General features: G+C 39.9%; 1 protein-coding gene across 7 annotated transcripts in view; it reads right to left on the reverse strand.

The window, feature by feature from the left end:
- Positions 1–22,289, reverse strand: part of SETX (senataxin) — an 87,079-nt gene that overhangs the window by 59,205 nt on the left and 5,585 nt on the right. For all 7 annotated transcript variants that reach the window (XM_048223053.2, XM_048223054.2, XM_026514239.4 and 4 more), the window contains 8 exons: positions 20,844–21,027; positions 19,200–19,410; positions 17,170–17,279; positions 9,047–9,266; positions 8,177–8,296; positions 5,281–5,452; positions 5,062–5,149; positions 354–4,577 (listed from right to left, as the gene is read on the reverse strand). In XM_048223053.2, coding sequence (XP_048079010.2) covers positions 354–4,577; positions 5,062–5,149; positions 5,281–5,452; positions 8,177–8,296; positions 9,047–9,266; positions 17,170–17,279; positions 19,200–19,410; positions 20,844–21,020 — 5,322 coding nt within the window. In that variant the 5' untranslated portion in view covers positions 21,021–21,027. The remainder of the gene's footprint in view (positions 1–353; positions 4,578–5,061; positions 5,150–5,280; positions 5,453–8,176; positions 8,297–9,046; positions 9,267–17,169; positions 17,280–19,199; positions 19,411–20,843; positions 21,028–22,289) is intronic.

The following is a 22,289-nucleotide window of genomic DNA, read 5'->3' on the forward strand; positions in this document are numbered from 1 at the left end:
AGTAAAGGTATTACTTTAAAAATAAATGCAGAAGGGAGACCACCTCCCCTGAGAAGTCTTCCCTTACCTCTGTATCAAAAAACACGTACTCCTGTGCTATCCCTGGACTTGGTTTGTTAGCACTCTGAACTGTGTCTGGAGGCCCCAGAAGGGCAGAGATTAAGAAAGTGCTTCCTCCGTATCACCAGCATCTGGAACAGTGTCTGGCACAAATGTCCGTTCAACATGCAATCTAAAAGCTACATCTAAATCAAAACTAGGTCAGTTACTTTAACTGTACTCTAATCACTACTGAAATAAAAAAAAGAAGCAACTTCAAAGTCTCAGCAGGTATACAATTAAAATATACTTACTGTTTCAAAAGTATTCAATACCATCAAAGGGAAAAAAACATTAAAATAATCTCCACAATCTTGAAATCTGACAGGCACAGGTCTTGATATGGACTGACAAAGGCTTGCTGGGGGCCCGCACTGATCAAAGTTCACAAACATTTCGTATTTCCATTTTAAGACCTCTTTGACAAAGGTGTCAGAGATGGACTGCGATGACAAGAGAATGTCGACTGGAGAGGAAGCTGAGAAGGATTTGCTTTCACCAAACGTCAGTTTGTAAGCTTGCCTGTTGGAATTATTTGGAGTCTGAGGACGAAGAACATTGTACAAACTCTTCACTTCACCCACTGACTTTGGAGACAACAGAGAGGCTGGCTGTGGGACTTTCAAAACAGCCTGTGCCCCATTTGACTTATTTTTTAGAGCTGGTGAAAGTGCAGAGGTACTTTCCAAAGACTTGGAAAGACTAGCAATTCGTGAAGTACTACTTGAGCTAAAAACCTTAGCAGTGGAAGGTCTTGAAGGCTTAGACGCAGAAATAGGCAAGCCGGGTTTACGAAACACATCTTCATCCGCTGCTTTAGCTTCACAGTGTTTTGAGCAGTACTCGCCCTGGTTTTTCGGGGTTTCAATACAATCTTTGTGCTTACATTTTGTGCTACTCCAAGATTCCAACTGAGGCCGACTTACAGAATCTTCTACCTGAGCTGTATCTTTGCCATGAACTACTTCAATGAGTTTCTCATTACCATTCTCCATCTGTGAACATAAATCCATATCTTCAGGATCGAGCTGTGTTAGAAATATATTCTCATCTTCTGTATCACTGTTGGATTCAGGCTCTCCGTCTTTCAACGTTGCCAACTCTAAACGATGTACTGTTGGGTCACCTCCACCTAAGGGGTCCGCTGAAGCAGAGACAATGATTTCATTTGTTGGTATTCTTCCATTTAACACAACAGCAGCACACTGGTTCAAAAGACAAGTATCATCAGTCACCTGAGAGACATATTTTGTTTTCATGGGTTCTGGTTCCGAAGACACAGATTTTATTAACTGTTTGCCAGTGTTGTTAGCAACCACCTCAGTTCCTCCTTTATAACTATAATCTGAACCATCTGATTCTGGGACAAGTAGGTCAGAATTCTGTGCTGCACACGGCCCTGCTCTTGTAGCATCTTTACTTTCGTAATTCAAAAGTCCTTGTCTATTTTGTTGTGATTTGGGTCTCATCTGCCTTCGCATCTGAAGATCTTGACTTGTCAGCAGTTTCTTATTGTTTTTGACAGACAGAGTCTGAGGAGAAATTAACTTAGTCTTTTTTCTAGTATCAACCACTCCAACAGTTTTGCCATGGTCGCGTAACTGAACTAAATACTCAAGAGATCGCTGAGACAACTCAAATGCCCTCCGAGGAGCCTTCTTCAGGCCAAGTTTCTCAACCGTTGAAGTTGGTTCAGGGCACTGGCGGAATTTCTTTGGTGGAACTATAGCAGGAGTTGTCCTACAACTTATGTAATTTGAACCTTTATTCTGCCCTTTCTTGGTATCTGAATGTGTCTTCTTAGGAGTTTTAGAAAGTGGGACTCTCCTAATGGGTTTGGAGTAAGTACGAAGCTTTGGAGAAGACTTCTTTAATGAAACCGTAGTGTCTTTGTCTCTCTGAACACTTGAACTGGGACTTGCTGTCCTCAGGTCCATACTTTTAAGATCATTTTCATTCAGACCGCTCTCATTAAGAATATCAGGCTGGTCCTCATTTCTATCAGAAGGTGAAGGCTTTAGAGGATCTTTGGCCACAGGTTTTTCAAGTCGTTTTCTCTTACGTTTTTTTACTTCAATTTCACAAAATTCCCCAACAGAAATAGTACTCTGTGGTTCTGTGTGTTTTTCAATGCCCTCTGCTACCTTCTTAATAACCTCTTCAGATACATAATCTGTCTCATAACCCCAGTCATTCGTGATATCAGCTATGTCAGCTGAACAAGAATTTTTTTCGTTCTCTTGAACTGAATTCTTCTCTGGTTCCTGATCTTGCCAAACTGAAAACACTTCACATGGACTTTCAAACTCAAAAAACTGAGAATCCGATTCTTCAAACTGCAAAAGGGACTTTGTCTCCTCTTCCTTTATTAGCTTCTTTTCCACATTCGTACTAGCTGTTGAAGTATGCTGCTCTGGACATTCTTTCCTGATGCCTATTTTATCTTGTTTAATATGTTTCTCAAAACCCAGAATTCCTTCATCATCATCATCATCATCATCAGAATCTGAAATAATAATAATCTGGCCCCGGGAGGCTTCCCCAGTATTGTTCTGGTCGGCCGGGAAACATCTTCTGTCATCTTTCACTCTTCTTTGTAGGTGGGTTGAGCTTTTTTGAGTTGAATCTGACGGGAACTTAATAACGCTGGCTTGAGCTATTAAAGATAACTTGTGGAGATCTCTGTCTATCTGAGAATCTGTTAAGGTGTCAGACTGAGGACTGAGGCCAGGAGCCTGTTCTCTCGAGTGAGAAGACATCGGACTAGTATTCTTGCTAATTTCCTTATCTCTTGATTCAAGAAGAGTCACAGGATCTTTGAAGGGAGAAGTTTTCTTCACAGCAGTATTGGTCACTTCTGTAAACGAGACCAAATCTTTATCATCAATGTGGCGTTCCTGTATTTGATAGCTGTTTTCATGGGAAGAGAAAACATCTAACTCTTCACTCTTCAGTTGTTTCTTTTTCAGCAATAAACTGTTTTGAGATTTTTGTTCCCCATTTTTATCATCCAGAATGCCGTTAGGGTCTAAGGAGAGATTGTGCATGAAGCCGTCCTCTTTTTGACCTCCTGAATCTTTCCTTGAATAGAAGCTGTCAATGTTAGACACAGTCAGGTTTTCCTCTAAATCATCAGTATTATTGATCACAGTACTTTTCCTGTGTTGCTTCTTTATTACATGTGATAACTTAGCACAGATTTCATCTTTACGTGCCTTAGTTTTTGATTTTGACGTTTTGCCAAGTGCATCATCCTTGAGAGAGAAATCCTCATTTGATGTGGATGCCTTCCCCAGAGCATCAGTGCTAGAATCGGTCAACAAACGTGTTGACACAATTATTCCTCTGTCACATCCCCTTTCTGGACCATTCCTGGAAGTACAATTCTGCAGTACATTTCTTGAAGTACAACGCTCTTTCACAGACTTCTGCTTGCCTGTACTTACTTTAACTTGATCTTGAGCTCTTTCAGTGAAAAGGTTTTTACTACTCTTCTTCATGCATGACTCGGCTGAAAAATGATCTTCTAGTTTCCAATCTTTCATATAATTTTGCTCATTATCCTCTTCTACAGTGTTACTTGCTTTGATCAATATATTCTCCTGCATTTGGTATGCCTCGGCTTTCATTGGTTCTTTAGAAAATGTTGGGCTCAAGTTTTCCAGACAGTGCAGGTCTTTACTAGACTTCCTCTCTATTTGTTCACTTTCTTCTTTACTGTAAGATGCAGGAGAGCTTTTACATGCAGGACTCAAATCCACAAAAGTGCTACATTGAGGTACTTTGACTTTTATGTTTCTAATAATTTGCTTTAAACAAGTTTGTAACTCATGGGTTTCCTGAGTAGTCAACTGCCAACCTAGAGATAAATTTCCACGCAGAAATAAGTTGAGCTTATCCCAGAATCGCTTACACAGAGTCTGCTGCCCAAGCTGATAACCTTCTTTAAGGAGACTTCTAATCAGCTGCACACAAGCCAGCTGTACAGAATTCGATGGCATCGAATGCAGCGACAGAGATGATATCATTGCTGTTCCTTTGGAGCAATTTCCGGATGACTTCTCAGAACCCCGTGCAAATGCAGTGGTAGGAAGCTTGGCACATTTTACAACGGCTTCTACCCATTGCTGGGAACTAACCCACAGCAAATGCAGACATTTTTTATTTCTATGCAGCTCAATCACGGACACCAAAATCAGAAGAAAAAATTCGGTAACTTTGTCACACATGGCATCTGTTTGGTTGAGGACATCTTTGACTTCGGAGTGCAGGTGATGAATAACCTCTACTATGTAAGCCACACCCAAATCCTTCAGATCCATGAGGGACTGAACAAAAGGGATGAACCACAGAAACGTGCTGTTATGAACACGCATGTCTTGACCAATATCTGACTGAAGCACACTGGCTAATGTTTCCATCTCTTCATACATGTTAGGACAATAATCTGGGCAAATGGCTGATCTCCACCCTGAATCCTAAAATGAAAGAAATACTGACGTTAGATAAGCAAACAGAATCCATGACGGATTTAACACATAGCTGTAAACAAGAAAATATTATCTCCTAGTTTTCCTATTTCGGTTCACATATACACACATACCCCCCAAAAATGGAAAACACAGCTCAGTGTCGAGGTCAAGGGTTCATGAGTACACCCCCACGTACTCTCATCGTCTTTCCATTAGCAGGTTTTGATTCCAGTCATGTCACTTATCTCCCTCACCCTGTAACCTTTCCACCCTTCCTCACTACCCTTAATCTTCCCAAGTGCGCACCTGGTAGCGAAAGTCCACTTCCCCATGTACGATACATCTGTTCAACCAGAAACCCCTCATGCAGCAGTGGATTCAGAACAGTTACGTATCCTAACATCGGTAATTCAACTAATTATGTACAACATCGCCTACACAATATAAAGGCAAAATACAGGATCATCTGAATTCTCAAAATGTTTTATACCTTTTTGGTCTTTTCAGGATTATAATTGTATACAATCTGGCTGCAAGTCACCATATCATCCAAATAGGACTCTGGTTCTAACTTGGTCCTTAAAGAGTAAAAATAAATAAAAATTACTGAAATGAAGAAAAACAAAACGGAAAAAACCCTATCGCTAAGTCAGTTACAACAGACTTAGTCACTGAGATTTTAAAATACTGACACATTAACGGAACTAACCTTACAGAGCTGTTCCGTATATTCTGGATCTCTTTATTGTAGCTCCCATTGTTGATAATGGTCTGAAATGCCTCAATAGGATCAATACGTTGGCCCCAGACCTTAGATCCAAGGCGATCCAGAATCACCATGAAACAGTGTAACGCTGGCCAGAAAGGATCCACACTATCGTCTGAAATGCAATGGAGTAATTGCTGGATTAAAAACAGTCAGAAAAAGATGCTAAAACATACTGAGAACGAAGCATTCTTTATCTGGGTAGCAACAAAACTGAAAGCAAGCAGCTAATTTAAAATAAAGTGCTGCCGACCATAGGTTTTAAAAACCTGGTAAACTTTAAAGCTACTTTCGCATTTTTTTTCAAGCAATACTATATGCCTCTAAGAAAGTTTTTAATGGGGAACAAATTGAGATAGCTTAAACTCACCCCCTCACCCTGTTTGCCATTCCTGAAACAATCCTTCCTACCTAACAAAGCCCATGATACAAGAAATTCTGGTTTTTAGCATGACGTGAATTAGGCGTGCCATATGGGTGCTGTAAAGGACTGAATCCCTTAGCTAATATTAGGCTAAGCAGATACACACACCCTTCATCCATCCATATCTCAACTTGGCTTTGTTATCTAGTTTTTGTTCAAATGGCAGGAATTCCCATTACTGAGAAGCTCTCTCCTCCGGTCCTTTCCTTTCCCTCTTCTCTCTCAGATACGCAGTGGCAAAATACTGCCCCACTCAAAGGCCTTCAATGGCTCCTTAATGTCTTCCAAGACAATTTAAAGTCCTCAGTCAGGCACTTACTTATAAGATCCAACTCTATTGTCTCTTTCCAGCTTTATTTTTCACACTCCCATAATCACACCCTGTCTACAGCAAAAAACAGCTGGCTTTTTCCCAAGTAAGAAGCAGAATGCTGTCACTGTTAGCACCACCTACCAGATCCTCCATCCTCAAGCCCAGCTCGAATGCTCCTACTACATCAAACGTGCCCTGGTCACGTACTCTCTCTAGCACTCTTCTGACACAGGTGCTCCCACTCACTCAGTTACTGATAGGTTATCTGGTCACCTAGAACTTTCTGCTTTATTTCCTTCAGGACTCTTAAACTCTACTTGCTTTATCACAGGCATTTGTGTAAACCTTCTCATACACTATTCTTGCCCTTTCCTGTAGCTGACACAGTGTCTTATGCCCAGTAAGCTCTCAAATAAGGAACAAAGTCATCAGTTGAAGACCATTATGAAAGGTTTCTTAAAGAGAAGACTCCCATTTTGAAGAAGGTTAGGGGAAATGGATTAACAGAGAAGACAGAATTGTATGGGCAAGGCACAAAGAAATGAACTATTAATGTAGTAAATGCTGGTAAATGAATTAGTATTAACTTTAAGAATAATGTAGCAAGAAAATGTTTGTAATCACAAAAAGAGTAAAACGGGGGGAGGGGGAGAGGCGCTGAGTGTGGGGTGGGGCCGGGGATGGCAGCAGCCATGGTCGAGGCGGCTCCAGGACAAATGGGAGGAGCACCATGAGATGCGCCAGCTCCCGAGGCCGCGGGGAGGACACTGCTTCTCACTACAGCTGCTCAGAGGCACTAGTAGAAGCTCAGCAGATGTGGGCACCCCAGCCAGCAGCAGAGAGGGGTGCAGGGGAGCCACAGAGAAGCCCCTTCTGACGCCCCAAGGAGCAAGCCGACCCCTTCCAGGCTCCAGGAACACCACAAAGCAATATGAAACCTGTTCACGAGAGGAGTCAGGAATGCCTTCCACCAAAGAAATGAGACCTCCAAATGACCAGCAAGGATATGGGGAGAACTACCAGGTGCTCAACTAACCACACACCCTCCAGTGATGCCTCTGGATGGTCCTGAGGGGTTGTGGTGGCCGGGCAGAGTCAGAGTCAGCCTGGGGGGTGATGGAACTGAGGCTGTCACTGGTCTGACAGTTGACCAGGATGGTACGCTGTATAAGGTGGCACAGCCACGTGCTACCTTCTTCCCAACTGGCCTCCCATCTGTGGTGAACATGAGCCCCTTGCCTACCCCCTGAAAAAAGAGTAACGTTTACATCGCTCTTTTAGAATCTTGCACAAATGAGTTTATATCCACATTGGAGTTGCCTAAGGAGAAGTCAATGTGGGGAAAAATTATATTCATTATATTTTCATAGGATCTGGCATCCTTGATCTTTATTTACTCCTTCATCAAGATTAGAAACATTCAATACAGATCCTCCCTGGTCAGCTTGATACAACCATGAACCCAAGAAAGTGAGGGTCTAATAATAAACATTACTACACGTTTTACACCGTTTTCTAGACTGTCTGAACAGCACTGTCCAAGAGCACTTTCTGTGCTCATGGAAACGTTCTTCATCTACACTGGTCAATGCAGTAGCTACCAGGTACATGTGGCTCCTAAGCTCTCGAAGTATAGCTGGTGGGACTGCAAAACTGAATTCTTTATTTTAATTAATTTAAGTTTAAATAGCCACATGTTGCTAACAGTCACCATGCTGGACAGTGGAACCCTAGGAATCAAAGTGAAATGAAGAACCAGGAAAAAGGAAGACACTGAGACAGGGAAAGCTTTCTCCACAATTTTAACTACCATGTCATTAAAAATTTATCTGCTAGTCTTGATTCTACCACTAACTGGGCATTTCAACATGAAACAGTAAATTAACTTCCCTGGGCTTCAGTCTCCTCTTTTATGAAGGTAAGGTGCTGAAATTAAACTCTAAAGGTCCCTTCCAATTTAAAAATCTGAATCCATGATTTAACCATACAAACATTCACTCTTCTTTTGTCCACACCATACACCCAAATTCTTGCGATGACACTAGTATTTTAAAAGGGCATATCACAGTATTCAAAAGCATTTAGCAAATAAAGGTTATTACCATCTGCTTGCCTCTCCATGGTGTGAAGTATTGATTGCATAAAGTCATTCTGTTTGTCTGAGCCCAGCAACAGTGAGTCCATGGCCTGCTCCTCCAGAATGGTCAGCAACATGCAAATACCTGTAAGATCATTGACAGTTTTCTTGACTTGATTAAATAACACCGCTCTCATGCCTTCTCTGGCTTAGTTGACAAGAGTAACAAGGTGGTAAAATGAAGCAAACCAGTATCCGTTCCTCAAATATTTAAGTCTGGGATAGTCACACACAACTACTCCCAAGTAAGAGGACCTTTAGACTGACTTGAAAGTAAAAAGGTAAAATGGTACAAACTTGTTAGAAAACAATTTCTAAGATGACTACCACACAATTCGTATTTCCTCAAATCTAAGGTGCCTTCAATTTTAAGATCACCATATTCTGAGTACTCATTACTGCCAAATATGACACATGACTGACTATAAGACTCCGAATCAGTAAAGTAGGGTAGAACGATTTTGAGTCAGTGTAGAACTTGTTGAAAACCAAAGCTATTATCTCTTTCAACCAGGAAATATTTTACAGATGGGAAAATCTCTTTAAAATATATCAAACCCCATTAAAATCAACTGCTATACTGATATTTTGTTACATGTAGTATTGCTTTAAATAAAAAATTTGCCATACTTGAACATGTAACTCTTACAAGGATGGTTTCTAGAATAAATAAGTGTTTAAAAACAGGATGTGTAATGGCTAACTTAATTTGACAGAATAAGAATTGGAACTATGAAATCCTTGATCAGATCACCAAGAAATCACTTCCTTTGCAGGATACTCATTAAGAATTATAGAAAAATACTAGTTATATTTGTGTAGGAACAATACTTACCTAACCAATAGTTTTTGTAGTTGGTGGTATCATACATGTGTGAGGGCAGAAGAATCAGTTTACCCTTCTCGAGGACAGAAGAAGTATAAATGTCTGGACTTTCCAAAAGCCCCAACTCAATGACTTTAAAAAGGCAAGTCAAAACCTCCTGCAAGTCATAATAATCATCTCTGTCCACTTTTCCCAAATTTCTTGCGGTCAGGATAGCCCAACGCCGAACCTAAAGGCATAACACGTTCACTACTTCATTCAACAAATAATTGTCTACATGCAGCAAGAACCTAATTAATAGGATTCTCTATAGATTTTAAAAGACCTAAGATACTAATAACACAATGCCTGGACCTTATTTTATCCTGATTTGAGCAAGCTAACCCTAAAAAAGCATTTATGAGATAATCATTTCCATTAATTTAAACACTGATTAGAAATATATATGGGCGCCTGGGTAGCTCAGTCAGTTAAGTGTCTGCCTTCAGCTCAGGTCATGATCCCAGGGTCCTGGGATCAAGCCCCATGTCACCCCATGTTGGGCTCCCTGCTTGGCAGGGAGCCTGCTTCTCCATCGCCCTCTGCAGCTCCCCATGCTCGTGCTCTAACAAATAATCTTTTTTCATTAAAAAAAAAAAAAAAAAAGAAATATACTATGGAATTACTTTAGATGTGATACTTTTTTTAAAAAGTCCTTTAGAGACATACGTATGTATTTTATGACTGAAATGCTCTGATGTCTGAGATTTGCTCCAAGTAATCCAAAGGGATACAGAATATTGGCTATGTAGTGATAACTCATAAAACTCAGAGATTAGGGGGGTTCATTATACCATTCTACTTTTGTGTGTTTGTAATTTTCCATAATAGTTAAAAGGGGGGGGGGGAAGTAGAGCCTCAGAAGAAATCAAAAGTCACCTCTAAATGTCAATATAGCATAAGAATGTTATTTTAAATTTCTCGTGGGCTAGGGGTGCCTGGGTGGTGCAGTCGGTTAAGCATCCAGCTCTTGGTTTTGGTTTAGGTCATGATCTCAGGGTCATGAGATAGAGCCCTGAGTCGGACTCTGCACTCAGTGTTGGAGACTGCTCAAGATTCTCTCTTCCTCTGTCCCTCCACCCCCACCCCGCTCTTTCTCTCTCTAAAATAAATCTTTAAAAATATTTCTTGTAAGCTATGAATTAAATTTAGTAATCATGGCCAACCTTAAAAAACTAAATAAAATAGAACAGAGAAATATCAGCGTGCATCCTGCATGTTAGGGGTATTATTTTGGGAAATATGTGCATCACATATGTATATGTTTATGTGTACTCAATGAAAAACACTTTTTGTTATAGGTTATGGTCAAAAAAGCTCTATGGTTGAGGGGCGCCTGGGTGGCTCAGTTGTTGAGCATCTGCCTTTGGCTCAGGGCGTGATCCCAGAGTCCTGGGATCGAGCCCCACATCAGGCTCCTCCGCTGGGAGCCTGCTTTTTCCTCTTCCTCTCCCACTCCCCCTGCCTGTGTTCCCTCTCTCGCTGGCTGTCTCTCTGTGTCAAATAAAATCTTAAAAAAAAAAAAAAAGCTCTATGGTTGAAAAACAGAGCTGATGGACGTAGGAATGGACTGGCTCTATGTCAACATATGTAATGACTTTTAAACTTTTGGAAAAGATAATGGAAGGAATGCATGAGTCCATATTGGTAATATATAGGTAAGTTAATGGAAGAAAGGCAAAATGCTCTTGGTTATAGTACAATCAATGTCAAGTGCTAACTGGCAAATGTGTTTGAGTGCTGGGATGGGAAAATCACTTTGCAATCTTAGAAACACTGGTTCAGGCAAACACATCAGTTAACACTAAATTTAGGAGAAAACTTTGGTGAGGAGCAGGGCATTTCTGTGATCTCCAGTATCAAGAAACAAAATTATACAGTGCAGAAACCCGACAACACCTTGACTAGCTGATCAACATTAACATAACCACGGAGGGCAAATGATATGGTGTGCGTCTGCACCGGACACTCTGAGGAGGACATCACATCACTTTCGTGGAGTACCCCAGGTGGGAGCGCACAGCCAGACTCTAACAACAAGGAAACATTAGACAAACCCAAAATGAGGAGCGTTCTATTTTTTTAAAGGGGCGGGGGCAGGGATGACGGTACTCTTCAGAAATGTCATAAAAGACAAAGGCTGAGGAAACAACAGCCCAGATGAGGGGAGGCTCCAGCAACGTTAACTTCATGGGAGAGCAGATACTCGAGCAGAGGGGAAACGCTACGAAGAAGGCTGGAGCACACGGTACAAATGGAAGACGGACCTTACTAGATCAGTGTGGAATTCACCGAAGCCTGCTAACACTGTCCTTATCCAAAGAGCCTCTTCTTCGGAGATACACAAGCGGTAAATCACACTGGGGGATGCTACCAAATTTCAAATGGTTCAGCAAAAAAAGCTGTGTCACTTGAAAGTAAATGATAAAGTAAACGGAGGCACTAACGATTAGTGAATATGGCTTAAGGTGATATGGGTATTTTCTACTATTTTTACTGTTGAGATTTTTCTGAAAGTGGGAAAGTATTTCCAAACAGTTAAAAAACCCAACCAAGGGGCTCTGGAACCCGGCTGCCTATCTACGCACCCTGGTCACCACACACTACCCTGTGTGACTGTGGACAAGTCTGACTCGGTTTCCTCATCTATGAAATGTGTGGGCTGTAAGGTTTTAATGAGCTAACATCCAGAAACTACGCAATACTGCACCCGAAACGCCGGAGACCTAAATAGTCACGGTCGTGAAAAGCCTTTATCCAAGAATGCAGTATGGCACGTCACACTTAGGATTGTCCAAACAACATGAAAAGGCTGATGCTGACTTTGCAGAGACTGATGGTGGACCCCAGCTGTCTAGAAGGTCTTCAGTTCACGTTCTCTCTTGGGCACTTGTTTCTAGGTGGACAGCTACCATCCTCCAGCACGGGGAAGATACTGTTCCATCGTTCCGGTTTTATTCCTGTGACCGAGAAGCTAACTGCCGCTCTCTCGTAGGTCGTCTTTTCTCTGGCTCCTGTAAGACCTGTCTGTCTTTTGTGTCCTGCAGTATTAACTAGTGTGCATTGGTGTGGGTTTTTCTTTCATTTCTCCACCTCAGGATCTGTGAGCACGCTCATCTGTGTCTTTCATTGACTTTGAAAAACAAAGCACCGCTATCACCTCTTTGTCATTCCCCGACTCCTCCCTTCCCTGACACAGAGCGAACTGAGATTAGACCTTCCACTGTACCCTGCATTCTCAGCTTTCCCCCTCCATCCCCTTGTCTGCTAAGTCACCTGTTCGTCTTCTAAGTTCATTAACTCTCTGTTCAGCCACACCTAACGAGCCATTCAATCCATCGAAGGTGCTTGATTGTATGTTTCATTTCTACATATTTTAATTGAATCTTTAAAAAATATTCCTGATCTTTTGATAGTGGGTTTTCAAGTCTCTTCTATTGAAGCACTTTATATACTGTATCGATCATTCTAATAAAGGAGTTCTTTGGGTATGCTTGCTCGTTTTTATTTCCACTCACACATAGTGGTTTTGTTTTAGTTTTGGCACCTTCAGTTGGGATGTATCTGTGGGAATCTGCAAGGACTTAGTTGATGATGTGTCCCTCTGGAAAGGATTTGTAATGGTTTCTGCAAGTATCAAGCAAGCAAACAGGAACCTCTCTTATGAAGAGAGGGCTTTGGTTATAGATTTTCAGGGAAGCATTTTCTTCCTCACCCAGATTTCAGAGACAGACACATTTCAGTCACCCGTGAGTTATTTTCTACTACCTTTCTGGCTGAGGGTGTGGCCCATCAAAAGTCTGCTTTGCGCTAGAGACCCCTCTAACTCCCTATTTCAACGCCTTAATATACATCTGTTAAACCCACACGTCTAGGTTTTACTAACTTGGGCTAACACTCTCTGAACGGCTGTGTCTCCACTGTCCACCTTCTACTCTGGGCTCCAGTTCCCTGTCCTGTACTCTTGCCTTCTCGGACAGGCCTATAAACCCTGTCACATTGTATCTGGCGTATCTAAGTGTTTTGGAGGAAGAACATTTTTCAGTTTATAGAGACACAGAGATTGAAGTCTTTTGCTGACATCTTTTTTGGATGAGTGTTAGGGAATAAGACCTGAGAATTATACTATAACCTTTTATTCATACACACTTTCATCTTTGGTCCATGCGTAGCTCAATTTTAAATTTTAATTTTTATTATTAATGCAACACGCATCCATAAACTCACCATCTAACACAAAAACTAAGGCCCCTTCACTGCAGCATGCATCTAACTATATGGGGCCCATGCCCCCATCTTCCTGCCCCTTCCAACCTGATGTGACTGTCATCTCAATACATGTTCTTCATCCCCTTGCTTATTTTTTTTTAACATAATTATGGTATCTACCTGTAAATATTCATTTTATTTTTAACTTTAAAAGGGTTTCCTCCTATATGTAATCTTTGGAGACTTTATTTCACTTAATGTTGCATCACCAGGATTCATCCACTTTGTTTCAAGTTGATAGTTTGTTTAGTTTGCTACATGATATTCCCATGTGAAGATACTTCACAGTTTATTCACAGACTCCCCCACCTCCAGGCATCCCAGTTGTTTGCAGGTTTTTGTGAATTCTGAGTATGGTGCTCCAGAATTTCTTATATATGCCTCCTGTTACAAATGTTCAAGAGTATCTCTCTTACATATACACTCAGGAATGAAACTGCCAGATCATAGGACATAGGAATGTTCAAATTTAGACAACGCCAAAGTAATCTCCTGTCCCAATTTACACTTCCACCAGCAATGAGGTTCTGCAGATCCACATCCTAATCCTTAGAGCCTCAAACTAGCACACACTCCAAAATACTCGCTGCGGTTTTACTACCTCCTTGTCATCAATGTCAAACCGCCCTTCATGTATCTATTAGCCACAGAAGTTCCTCCTCTGGGAAATGCCTGTTCAGGTCTTCCATTTTTCTTTGGGGGTTTTGTTAGTGTTGTTTATAGCTTCTCCCAATTTTTAACTTGTCTTTTCACTTTCAGATGTCTTTTGATAAACAAAAGTTCTTAATTTTGATAGAGTCACGTTTATCAGCCTTCCTTTTATAACCAATGCTTTCTTTTTAAGAAAGATTTCCTTTCCCCAAAATCTCGATGATATATACCTTATTTTCTGCCAAGAGTTTGGCCATTTTATTTTTGACATTTAATCTCGAGTTTTTAAATACATGTTTTAAGTATGACTTAAATATATGCTAAATATATGCTTTTCCCCATAGAGAAAGCTTTGTATCATTTCCATTTCCAGTCCTTCTTTTCCCCATTGATCTGACATATTATCTCTACCAAATACCAAAGATCTAAACATGAGTGAGTCTGTTTGAGTCTCTATTCTATTCCACTGGCCAAAGTGTCTGCACACCACTAACACATTGTCTTAATTATCAGAGCTTCATAGTAAGTCTCCCTCACATCCTCAGAAATGTCCCGGCAACTTCGGATCCTTCCTCTTCCATATACATGTTTCTGAAACATCGTAATGTGTTACATTAAGAACGCTGCTGGAATTTATTAACACTCTGAAACTACAGATCAATCTGGAGCAAACTGACCAATCTTTCTGTTACTAAGACTCTTATTTATGAACACAGGGTCTTTCCTTACTTATTTAGGTTCTCCTTCCTGTGTTAAGGTTTATGATTTTCCTGTAGAAGTTTCAAATCTTTGTTATATTTATGCCTGGGTATTTAATACTTTCTGAATCTGTAATAAGTGGAAACTTATCTTTATTAGTTTTTGGCCGGCTGTGTACAGAAATATCACTGATTTTTGTAAATACTTTAGTCACCTTGTTAAACACTTATTTCTCAGAACTTGTAGATTCTTCAGGGTTTCCCATTTAAATGATGTTACTGTTGCAAATTATGTCATTTTACTTCTTCCTTTCAAATTCTAATGCCTCTAATTTCTTCTTCTAATTTTTTTACTGCATTCACCAGAATCCCAACGTAATACTCCACAAAAAGTGGTGATAGTGGAGCACCTTTGTCTATTTCTGATTTTAAAGGGAATGCTTCATTGAAAGTCAATTTGGATAATGTTTCTTTTAGGTTTTTTATAGATACAACTCATCAGCTTATGGAATTCTCTTCCATTCCTAATTTGCTAAGCATTTTTAATATGAATGGCTGTCAAATTTTATCAAATGGTTTTTCTGCATCCAATCAAACATATGAGTTTTTTAACTTGTTAGTAAGGTAAAATTCTATTTATAGATTTTCTAATATTTTAAGATTTTTGCATATCAATGACCATAATTTACCCTTAATGTGTTAGGTGTCTTGTTTTTGTTATTATGTCTTATTATCTATGTTTTTATGCTATTATGTTTTTGTTATTTATGTCTTGTTACTTGTTTCACAGAATAAATTTAAGAGTATTCTTTTTCTGGAAGGACACATTAAAATCAGGATAATCTATTTTGAATAATCACCTCATTAATTTTGAGGCTTTCTTCTTTTCCATAATTAAAGTTATAAATTCCTCTGGAAGCACCTCTTTTGCTACATCCTACAATTTTTTCATGCAGCATCTTCATTATGACTCAGTTCTGGGTATTCTTAAGTCCTGATGATTTCTTTTTTAGCATGAGTTAATTTCAAAATGTGGAAACTCAATTACCTTCTCATTGACTTCGATCTAAATTGTGTTATGATCAGAGATCATGGTAGTCCTTGAAACGTGTTCAAACATTGATCATGGCTCGGTATGTGATCACTTTTGTCATGTTCAACGTATATTTGAAAAAATGGTTAGATGCCCAGTTCACATATATATTCATTAGGTTACGTTTGTAACTACCTCATATACATATTGCCTTCCTTGCTAGGGTCTTTACGGGTCTACTGACTCAATATCGACGAGGACACGAAAATCTTTTACAATAAGGAGCCTACTGTCCCTTCTTGTAGTTCTTCTACCAATAACTGCATCATTTACTTGAGCCTATTTTAACCAGCGTATTACTTGTTTAAAAATGCTATACGGTCTTGATGAATTGAACTTTGTATTATGTAGTAACCTTATCCATCCTTATCCAAATGTCTATTTTATTTGATATTACAATAGCTTCACCGCTTTGTTTAGGTCAGTATTTGCCTATTAGTTGTTTTTCCATCTCTACATCAATCTTTTTGCACCCTATGTTTTAAGTGTTTCTCTTAGAAGCTATGTGGATTTTATTTCTTTTGTAATCCCATCTTTGTCTTTTAACTGACAAATTCAGCCCACTTATATTAGAGTATCTTTAAACCTGTTTATATGTATGAACTATTTCTATTTCTTTTAAAGCATTTTCTAAATAAGTTCATTATTTAAGATAATTCACTACCTAGCTCTGCTCTTAACCAGATCCATACTCTTGCATTTTCGTCTCCTTGCCTGCCAACCTCGTCATGTTGACACCACCTAATCCAAGTATTACTGATATATTCACTTTCCTTGAACTTAGTTGTTATTGTTGTTTTTAAATAATACACTTTACCACAGTATTCAATCAACTTGATACATTCCTGACAACATCATCTGAATTCTTCTCTCAAGGACTTCATTCAGCAGTCTAACACCAGCAGCTCAGGACTCCCGACAACTGGTCACTTAAAGGACAATGCAGATTCAGTCACAAAGCCTGTGAGGGCTTGGCTCAGATCCTGGGGGCCTGGCTGGACCCGCTTCCTCTATTGCTGTGCAGCTGTAAAAGGCCAGGCCCAGAGGGCACCTGGCTGTACTATCTGTCCACTTTCCTTCACAGGCAGGGGTCTCACCTTTATGGTGAGCACAGGCCTTGACCTGGAGTACACCTGGGATTCCTGTTTTCCTGACAAACCATCCCTGACTACCTACGGCCACCCAGGCCCATAGGTTTCCACCATTTATCACTTTGTGTTTCTGCTCCAATGCTGCTCCACAGAAACATTTACCTTTGGAGGGGTGTGATTATACATTTATAACAGTTTAAAATTGTAAACAAAATATACACCCAAACCTCTATTATAGCTATCTATATGTGCAAAAAATATATCCTTTCATTGCCTACCACTCATACTCACCATTTCATTGGGATGGACCAAAAACAAATAGATGCCTGGATGTTTGTCAAAAACCTGAAAGGAGCAATTAGCTTGTTCCATCCGACAAAGTGCTTCAACACATAATTCATCTAAATAGAAAAAATAAGACAGTAAATGTAAGACATAAATCTTATCAGCTTATCAAGAGTCCCTAAATCTGGCTCTTCTGGTTGTTCTGTAAGTAAATAAAGTTGCTCTTTTCTTTTTTCTTTTTTTTAAATGAGGCGTTAAAAATGCTGATCACATAACAATATTTCCCTATCTGAAAGACTAATCTAGTGTGATTGATCACGGTGTGTTCCTATAAACTACCCTGACTTTACTGGCATACACATTTTTTCTTACATTTGGGCATTATTATATCCATAGGGTATCTTCTTAGAAGTATGGCTAGAAGTCCAGTTCCATCAGCATTTTACATTTTGATCCACATGGACTTTATCTGGTACTAGTGATAAAGTGAGCTTTCCCCACAATTGGCTATTTTGTCTTACTCTCATTTATTGAATAATCCACTTTCTCCACTGGTTTGAAAAGCTACCATCATCGAACAAGCTTTCAAATATGGTTGGTTCATTTCCGGACTCGACGCTGTTCCACAAGTCTATCCATACTTGCACTGTTCAGATTCCTGTTACTTGACGGAAATCTCCATCCTACTCTTTCAGAAGTGTCCTGAATGGACTTCTACATTTACCCCACCTAACGAATCGACTTTCTCAAACTTCAAGGAATATTGTTAGTGATGGAGGACAGCTTTGGGAAAGAGTGATAACAACAGGAAAAGCATGAAGGAAGCGCCTGGGTATTGAGGGTTTGTTTCTTGATGTAGGTGCTGGCTACATAGGTGTGTTTGGCTGGTGAAAAACGATCATTTATGTGCTTTTCTTGGATAGAGTATCCATTAATAAATGCTTGAAAACTGACTTGTTAGAATTTTAAAACCTAATTATTTAGAACTTATTTAGAAAGAATTGATGTATCTAACTAAATCTTTAGATCTACTTTTCAGTTTACTGAAAATACAGAGGATAAAAACGTTAAATAGCATCATAAGGAAGCAATCTAAAAAATCCAGAAAAGTGCATTGTACATTATTCTACAAAGTAACTACATGGTCTCAGTAAGTCAAGGTTATGGCAAAAAAAAAAAAAAAAAGTGTGTATGTGCACAAGTTGACTCTTTGGGATTCAAAGAGACGTACAAAATATGAACCAAGGCAATATATGATTGGATAGGATTCCTGATTGGATTCTTATTTAAACAAACCAACCAAGATCCTCAATTTGCAACTACTGGGAAAATCTGAATATGGACTAGACAGCTTAGAGATATTATTATTTGGGGGAAAAAAGGTATTGCTATTCTGTTAGATCATACAAATGTCTTCCCTTTTATGAGATTCACATTAAGACATGCAGATGTAAATGACCCAAACCCAGGCAGCCATAATATGCCATGCCATGGCAACTAGTGCAAGTTACTACAGACCGGAAGTTTTCAACCATGGACGGTTTTGCCTCCTCCCCCACCCGCCCGCCCCCTCAACGTTCAGGGGACATCTGGTTGTCAGGGGTAGCGGAAAGAGCGGAGTGCTACTGGCATCTAGCGGACAGAGGCCAGGGATGCTGCTGAACACCCTACAACGGACAGCACAGCCCCCACAACTAGAAGTATCCAGTCTACGATGTCAATATGCCAACGCTGAGAAATCTGCTATAGACAAAATACAAGAACGAAAATTAACTGAAGGACAGATGAGTAAACGTGTGATAAAGCAAACACAGCAAGATGTCAGCAGCTTAGAATGTACATGATGCGTATATGGTGTTCACCGTCTCACTCACTCTTCTTCTGTATGTTTGGAAACTTCCATACTAAAATGTTGGGAGAAAGTATGAAGTATCCTAATTATATGTTTAACAACAGATTTTCAATACAGATAAAACTAAGCTTTTACAATTCTTCAAAAAGACTGATAAAACCTGTGGAACGCCCATGATACTCACTAACACGCTCATGTAAAAGCAGGTAAGGATATTTCAGTATTTCAAGAAGAGGAACTCGAAGCTTATTTTCAAAGTCTTGGCCAGTAAAGTCAAACAGTTGTGCCTCTCCATTGTTGTCTACTATATATAATTCATCATCATCTCCAATTTCTGCCTTCATGGATTTTTCAAAGTGATTTATGAGACGTAAGGTTTCTAATTCCCATAAAACCTACAGAAAAAGAAAAATGGGTAGTATGCTTTATATCTTATTACCAACAAAACACCGGATGTCATGATCTTTTTAGAAAGCTTTCTAAGTATAAAAATACAGAAACTTAAAGTAGTAGTAGATATCGCATTAGACTTGAAGAAAACAGTCACTAAATAAGACTACTTTTATGATATATAGTACATACAACATGAGATGTGTAAACACTGTCCTTGCAGAGATTTGCTATAAATATTTCAACATCCCTTATCAAACTCTTAAAAAGGGAATGATGGGGCGCCTGGAAGGCTCAGTTGGTTAAGCCTCCAGCTCTTGATCTCAGGGTCATGAGTTTAAGCCCTGCATTGGGCTCCATGTCCCCTCCCCCAAAGAAGGGGGCAGGGATGAGAAGTTAGAGCTTCTCTGTCAAAGGCATGACCAGGCCTTCTCTGTATTCACTTCCATGGTCCAGCCGTAGGTACCCACCTTAAAACATTAGCTTTAGCATAAAGGCACTGGTTAGCTTTGTAACTAGGAAACTTTGTAAATCCAAAGGTTTTCTCAACAGATTCATAACTAATCAGCCTCCCCTCCTTTCTATATATCTGTACATACTTCTACAGTCTGATTGTGTTTTTCATGTAATAAACCAAAAATTCAAAGCCACATATTTAAAATTATGTTTCATTTTGTGACAACAAATACACCTGCCCTTAGAAGTTTATACCATCGGGGCGCCTGGGTGGTTCAGCCGTTAAGCACCTGCCTTCAGCTCAGGTCATAATCCCAGGGTCCTGGGATCGAGCCCCGCATCGGGCTCCCTGCTCTGTAGGAAGCCTGCTTCTCCCTCTCCCACTGCCCTTGCTTGTGTTCCCTCTCTCGCTGTCTCTCTCTCTCAAATAAATAAAATCTTTAAAAAAAAAAAATTTATACCATCTACCCATTAAGAAATGAAAAGAAAAAAAAATCAACCAATAAAATAACCCAAGCCACTGAGATACATGAATGTAACACTCAAATATACAGACTTAGGGGCGCCTGGGTGGCACAGCGGTTAAGCGTCTGCCTTCGGCTCAGGGCATGATCCCGGCGTTATGGGATCGAGCCCCACATCGGGCTCCTCTGCTATGAGCCTGCTTCTTCCTCTCCCACTCCCCCTGCTTGTGTTCCCTCTCTCGCTGGCTGTCTATCTCTGTCAAATAAATAAATAAAATCTTTAAAAATATATATATATACAGACTTAAAAAACATAAACTGAAAACAAACTCCAAATGTCATTTCATAAAATTGTTTTATATCACAATGACTAAAAGTGAGGAATCCTAAAATTCTGCTTAAGGTTTCAACTCAATTCCATCCGTCAATCCTGTCTCCTGAATGCTTCCAAAAGAGTTTGGGTTTCTCCTCTTGTTATCAAAAGCTTTGAAAAGTACTGTCCATCGAGTGTAAATTACCTCATGCAAGAATGGCAGATCATCCCTTGCTTTGTGGTATTCGGCCACACACTCTAAGCAGTAGCAGAGGTCTTCATCAGCTGTCTGAAATTCACTGGAGTGACTCTTGGATGCATAGCGCTGTAGGAAGTCAACGGTGGAAACGCCACCTGGCGTACACCAGCAACATGTGCTCATTCTGCACCTGCATCCAGAAAAGACAACATCTAAAGACTACAGAAAAATAACACCACTTCAAAGCCTCTTCTGTGTGCCCCTCGTCTCCAACTTAAAACGTGCCTCCACCACATCGAGAAGGTTCTGCCGGCCAGCTTATCAATTACTAACTAAACTCAAATCTGAGCCCACTCTTAAAAACTTTATCTCTGACACATAAAAAAGATGGTGAAACAAAGGCACTGTTAGTAAAAACATCATGCAATACATAATTGTATTATAGAGAAAGCTCAAAACTGTGTAGTATTAATGGAACAGAGACAAAAACTTATCAATGCCTTCAAATTACAGATTTGGGGAGTGTTCTAGTGATGTACTGGAGCCACGCCAAAAGTTCAGGGAACCTTTACGTTCCTAGAAGTCATTTTTCCAGAAATCCGTGGAAACATAAAAATCCGTAAGTATTTAACAAAACTCAAGAGAACTTTCTCTGGTATAGTAGGTACAGATACAAAACTCCGCACACATTGTGTATGAACTGCTGCCCACAACCCACTGTAAGCCGTCATAGCTACAAATGTACATAGCCTATCGCTACCAAGTTTGATACTTAGGATTTTTGACTGTCTCCACCTTTTTGTTTGTATAATACCATCAGAGCGTCTACCATCCGAACTCACGTGAAAGGGTTTCCAAATCCTAACAGTCTCAAAAAGAGCAAAGTAACAGGAAGGTACCAGGGAAACAAGAAGAAATCCCAAGAACCAAATGTGTCAAAGGTTTGAATAAAGATACACAAATGAGGCGGGTTTATCAGAACTACAGAGGGCACAGAACTGAGTGGATTAGTGAATAGGATGGAAGCCAAAATCCAAAGAGATCTCCAATTCCAATGAGGTGTAATAAAAATAAAATGCTATATTTTTACCCCTAACTAAATGCATATAAAGGTAAATACAAAGCTCACCATCAGTAAACAGTGTATTATGCCTAACAAAAATACAAGGTGAACCTGGAAATACCATAAAGTACTCAAAATACAAAAGGATGTGGGCATGTCAAGGGGACATTGGAGCCAACCTGAAAGAGCTGTGGATGGCCAGAGCTGAAACAATCTGACCAACAAAATAAACAATGTAATTGTGGATTACTACCAAGTCTAGATACATCTGAGTCCACAGGGTTATAAATGACTGAATGAATAAGCAAAGGTGGGAGACCAACCTTCCTTACAGAATTCCAAATAATACATATAGCTACTCTCTGTTCCAAGAAGTGGAGCTTAATCCC

The sequence above is a fragment of the Ursus arctos genome, unplaced genomic scaffold (assembly GCF_023065955.2).
Source record: "Ursus arctos isolate Adak ecotype North America unplaced genomic scaffold, UrsArc2.0 scaffold_18, whole genome shotgun sequence".
Taxonomy (NCBI): domain Eukaryota; kingdom Metazoa; phylum Chordata; class Mammalia; order Carnivora; family Ursidae; genus Ursus; species Ursus arctos.